At 36.5% G+C, this 6,308-nt stretch overlaps 1 protein-coding gene across 1 annotated transcript; it reads left to right on the top strand.

Moving 5' to 3' along the window:
• The first annotated feature begins 4,503 nt into the window (after window positions 1-4,503).
• On the top strand, window positions 4,504-5,445 carry LOC123642396 (olfactory receptor 502-like). The gene has a single exon (XM_045557448.1). The coding sequence runs from the start codon at window positions 4,504-4,506 to the stop codon at window positions 5,443-5,445; it is 942 nt and encodes a 313-aa protein (XP_045413404.1).
• Window positions 5,446-6,308: the final 863 nt, after the last annotated feature.

The raw sequence follows: 6,308 nt of genomic DNA, 5'->3' as shown, positions 1-6,308 counted from the left end.
GAATCATTTTATTTTATCATGTGGGCAGTTGAGATTTCAAGTTGCTGGAAAACCCTGCTAACATTTGGTATTGGTCTTTAATTTTAGCCACTCTAATGGTTATATAATGCTCCTATTTGTTGTAATTTATTGTATTTGCTGTAATTTAGATTTCCCTGATGATTAATTGTGTTAAGCATTTTCTTATGTGTTTAATGGCCATTTGTATACCTCCTTTATGAAGTACCTGTTCAAATCTTTCCTCATGTATATGTTAGGTTCTTCATCTTTTTATTTATTCAGTTCTAAGTGTTCTTTATACATTCCATATGCAAGCCCTTTGTCATCTATATGTATTGCAAACATTTTCTCCCTATCAGTGTCCTAGGGGTTTTTGTGTGTTTGTTTGAAAAGCAAACATTTAAAATTTTAATGAAGTCCAATATGTAATTTTTCTTTCTTTATTTATTTTATTTCAGCAAATTACAGGGGTACAAATGTTTAGGTTACATATATTGCCTTTGTCCCACCCGAATCAGAGCTTCAAGCATGTTCATCCTCCAGACAGTGTGCACCATACCTACTAGGTGTGAATATATACATCCCCTCCTCCCTGCTCCCACCTGCCTGACACTCGATGAATGTTACTACTATATGTACAGTTAAATGTTGGTCAGGTAAGTTAGTTAAATGTCAATTTGATGGTGAATACATATGGTGCTTGTTTTTCCATTCTTGTGATACTTCACTTAGTAGAATGGGCTCTAGCTCTATCCAGCATAAAACATCGATGGATCTGGAGGACATTATTTTTAGTGAAATAAACCAGGCACAGAAAGACAAATATTGCATTTTCACACTCATATATGGGACCTTAAAAAATTGATCTCAAGGACGTAGTGAATAGAATGGTGGCTACTAGAGATAGGTAAGGGTGGTGGGAAGGGGTAATGAAGAGGTGTTGGTGAAGGGATAATTCTGTTAAATAGAAGGAAAAAGTTCTAGTGTTCAATAGTGCAATAGGGCAACTATAGTTAACAATAATTTATTATATTTCAGAATAGCTAGAAGTTTTCAAGCATTCCCAACATAAAGCAATGATAAATGTTTCAGGTGAATCATGTCCCAATTACCCTGATTTGAGCATTATATGTTATATGCTTGTATCAAAATATAACATGTACTCCATGAATATGACAATTATTATATATCAATAAAAAATAAAATAAAATAAAATAAAATAAAATAAAAGAGGTGCTAGATCTTCGTTGTTTTTTTGTGGCTGAGTAGAACTCCATGGTGTTCTGCATAGCCAAGGAAACTATTATGAGAGCAAATAGACAGCCTATAGAATGCGAGAAAATATTCACATGCTACACATCCAATAAAGGGCTGATAACTAGAATCTATATAGAACTCAGGAAAATCAGCAAGAAAAAAATTGAACAATCCTGTCAAAAAGTGGGCAAAGGAAATGAACAGAAACTTTTCAAAAGAAGATAGAAAAATGGGCAATGAACATATGAAAAAATGCTCAACATCTCCAATCATCAGGGAAATGAAAATCAAAACCACAATGAGATATCACTTAACTCCAGTGAGAATGGCCTTTATCAAAAAGTCCCAAAACAATACATGTTGGCTTGGATGCGGAGAGATAGAAACACTCATATACTGATGGTGGGACTGCAAACTAGTGCAATCCCTGTGGAAAGCAATATGGAGATACCTTAAACAGATACAAGTAGACCTACCATTTGATCTAGCAATCCCATTATTGGGCATCTACCCAAAAGAACAAAAGACATTCTATTACAAAGACATCTACACCCGAATGTTTATAGCAGCACAATTCACAATTGCAAACATGTGGAAACAACCCAAATGCCCATCAATACATGAGTAGATTAGTAAAATGTGGTATATGTATACCATGGAGTATTACTCAGCTATAAGAAATAATGGTGACATAGAATCTCTTTTGTTCTCCTGGAGAGAGTTGGAACACACTCTACTAAGTGAAGTACCCCAAGAATGGAAAAATAAGCACCACATGTACTCACCAGCAAATTGGTTTCCCTGATCATCACCTAAGTGCACATTTGGGAATAACACCAATTAGGTGTCAGACAGATGTGGGGGGTGGGGGGAGGCGATGGGTGTATACCTACATAATGAGGGCGATGTGCACTGTCTGGGGAATGGACACGCTTGAAGCTCTGACTTGGGGGCAGCATGGGCAATATACATAACCTAAACTTTTGTACTCCTATAATAAGCTGAAATAAAAAAAAGAATTTATGAGATTATATTGTCTAATAATTATTAAAGAAAGGTTATAGAGCTATGTATGAACACCTAGATAGAAACAAAATAATAAATTAACCACTTGAGAATTGACAGAATCTGGAAAGATTAGTTATTTCTGTGTGAGAATTGAACTGCTCAATATCCACTACAGAAAATAATGATGCTCCACAGTGCCTTTGAATTCACATTTGACCCGCCAGAGTCTTCAGAGATTTTTCCTCAAAGGAAAACAAAAATGAAAGATACCTATATAACCACTATGACTTTGAGTTGTTACTGAAAGATGAATGAGTTCGCATTCCAAGAGGTAAGACATTGGCTTTTGTTATTGAATCTGATGTATTGATTTTCATTTACCCTTTGAGAACACTTTATATCTGTACTCACAAGCCATAGTGCAGAAACGGCAGATGTAATCAAGCAGCCAGCTACTGAGCAACTTTGGCTGAAGTGCTATGTTTCCACCATCAGTTTCATGCGAATAAATGGGCATAATCCATGTTACCAGGATTCCTTATATACCCATAAGACAAACTCAGATGGTCTTTCAACACTATTCAAACTGGGCATTCTTTGAGCCATATTCTACACCCATGGTTTTCAAAGTGTGGCCTCCAGTCCAGCAGATGAACATCACTTGAGAACTTGTTAGAAATGCAAATTCTTAGGTCCCATCACACATCTGTTGAATCAGAAATTGTAAAGGTGGGACCTAAATATGTGTCTTTTCATGCCCAAGTGATTCTGATTCATACTAAGGTTTGAGAACTACTGTTCTAAACAAAAATGGTAACCAAGCAACCCTACACCCAGGTATTAAAAGAAAGTAGTAATTTTTGGTTTTATTTATAAATATGTCATCTAACTGAAAATATAAATTTAAGGTTAATACTTTATGTTCTAGGCATTCACACATGTTTTTGAAGTACTTACAAATCCCTGAGATAGTAGAAGAAGGAAATACCTTCATTGAACAAATCAGCAAATTCAGGCAAGGGGAAGATACATAACTGAACTGAAATGGTGTAGTTAGATGACGGGAAGTGATGGAAACAGACCTAGGTCTCCCTACCAGATGGACCACCCAGAAGACAGGCAACAAGCCTGCTGCATGGTCCTTGGGTAACTGTAACTGACCCAGTATGTGCTAGAAAAGTTAAAACGCGTGTTCTGTCTGGGTCCTCTTGTCTATTACCAAATGATTCGTTCTAAAAATACTCAAGCAGTTAAAGTTTATTTTTAATAATTTCTAAATAATATAAAATGCATCTTTAGCCTTGGATGTACACTGTTCCATAAATATGTCTGAACCCATATTACAGACTAAGGGCTTGGGAGGCAGAAATAAAAATCAGTTCCTGCTTTCAAACAGCTTGAACACACTTGTTACACCTAGAATACCAGTAACCTATGGTTGCCAATGCAATTTATGTTCCTCAGTACCAAAGAGAAAAAAGGTACTCTGATAGATCACATTTTTTTCCTTAAATATAGTGCCCAAAGATGATAAAGAATCAGACAAGTCTTGCAGGATATTTTCTAACACTGAGTTGGGATTGAAATATTCTATCATACTAGTGATTTTAAACAAACTACAGAAAGCTCAAAATTTCTTCATAAATATAAAAAGACAGATTATTTAAAAATATTTGCATAATTAATACAGGGAAAACTTGTCAATTTGGTGTGATTAAATAATGACACTATATGTTCGCATTATACAGAAGTTGTTCAAATAAAATGCGTGTAATTATTCTAAAAAAACTGAGCATTCTGCAATAATGCTAATAAACTCACTAGCTTTGAGACACTTTGGGCACTTATGGATATTATAAAGATTTTAATTAAAGATTTAAGAATGTAAAGATGATGTAAATACTTGCAGTTTTTCATTTTTAGTTATACTCACCAATCTTTTTTGTTATTCTCATCTGTCCTATGTTTTTTATACTTTGAATTTAAAGCCACTTTAACTGCTTTTGTGAAAACAATGTGACAAGAAAAGGACATTATTTGAAGGAAGTTTTTCTGGTGTTTATGATAAAAATAATTTTCAAACCACAGACAAATTCACAGTTTCAGGTAAAAATGTACTGGTACTTGAATATCTTTATTGTGATTTCCCATGTGTACTAATAAAAATGAAACCAACAAATTGATAACTAGTGTACTGTACTCATCATAGGTTCATTTGGGAAGCAGTTACCTTGTTTCATGGATTCCCAGGTAGACAGGAACCACACTGCTGTGAGGGAGTTCATTCTATTGGGCTTAACAGATGATCCGGTCCTTCGTGTCATCCTCTTTGTGATCATCCTATGCATCTACTGGGTGACCATATCTGGCAACCTCAGCACAATCATTCTAATCAGAATCTCCTCTCAGCTCCATCACCCTATGTATTTTTTTCTGAGCCACTTGGCTTCTGCTGACATAGGCTTTTCATCTTCTGTCACCCCCAACATGCTTGTAAACTTCCTGGTGGAGAGAAATACAATCTCCTACCTTGGATGTGCCATCCAGCATTTTTCAGTTGCTTTCTTTGGAACAGTTGAATGCTTCCTTCTGGCTGCCATGGCTTATGACCGCTTTGTGGCAATCTGCAACCCGCTGCTTTATTCAACCAAAATGTCCACACAAGTCTGTGTCCAGTTACTCATAGTGGCTTATTTAAGTGGTTTTCTTAATGCTTCCTCCTTTACTTTTTCCTTCTTTTCTTTATCCTTCTGTGGCCCAAATCAAGTCAATCATTTTTTCTGTGATTTTGCTCCATTACTTGAACTCTCCTGTGCTGATATCAGTGTCCCCACAGCTGTTCCCTCATTTTCTGCTGGCTCTGTCATTGTGGTCACAGTGCTTGTCATAGCCGTCTCCTACATCTACATCCTCATCACCATCCTGAAGATGTGCTCCACTGAGGGGCGCCACAAGGCCTTCTCCACCTGCACCTCCCACCTCTCTGCGGTCACTCTCTTCTATGGGACCACTACATTCAATTATGTGATGCCCAAGTCCAGCTCAACTGACCAGAACAAGGTGGTGTCTGTGTTCTACATGGTGGTGATCCCCATGTTGAACCCCCTCATCTACAGTCTCAGGAACAAGGAGATCAAGGGGGCTCTGAAGAGAGAGCTTGGAAGAAAAATATTTTCTTAGTGGCATCTTTTATTTTGTATATTTTTTACATTAATGTCTCATTAGGAGAATAGTAAAAGTAAATTGAGTGTCTGTGGTCAATATATATCTGTCCAGTGTGAAGCTTTCTAGCAAATGTAGGGGCTAGATTTTCAGATTAAATATTATAGTAAATAACTGGCTCACAGGGAGTTTTATTTAATAAAATAAATATGTAAGTAGGAGAATATTGTTTCACATGAAAATGTACTTAATCTGCTTATAATCCTTTTGAATTTTATTCATACTTTTTCTAAAAGTTGTTTTCTACCATAAGTTAAGGTAATTATACCTCTAAATCCTTAGACTGTGGCCATTTTCAAAATCACCTTATCCTGAGATAAGCTTGATAACTGCAGTTATGACTGAATACATTCTGAAAGGAAATGACAAAGTGGAACCAAATAATAAAATTCACGGAGACAGTCTTCTTGCAGAAAGTTTACCTACTGGGAATGAGCTTTGTGGACCCAGAACATTCTGGTCTGTGTTCCTGGCCTCTGGTTCTGGCATAGTTACAAAGGTCTTAGAGGAGAATAAGATGATTTGTCTCTGACTGTTCTGTGAATTTCTCTGTCAGGTCACAATAATTGATTCATTTTGCTGGAATGAGCAGAATTCCTAAATTCCTTAGGGACTGAGTGAAACAAAAGTAAGGATAATTTCTGGGAAGATAATCCAATTTCAGGGTGTCACTGAGACTGTGGAGGGAAACCTTTTCAGTGACTTGTTTGTGGTCTCACTCACAACGTACTCAGGAAGCTCCAGGGTATCTGACTTGTCTCTCCCCTTAAATGTTGACTAGCCCTTGGAGAGAGAATTTATCAACATTCACATGGTGGTGA

This window comes from Lemur catta, chromosome 7 (genome assembly GCF_020740605.2).
Source record: "Lemur catta isolate mLemCat1 chromosome 7, mLemCat1.pri, whole genome shotgun sequence".
Lineage (NCBI taxonomy): Eukaryota > Metazoa > Chordata > Mammalia > Primates > Lemuridae > Lemur > Lemur catta.
This window is presented reverse-complemented; position numbering and strand designations above follow the sequence as displayed.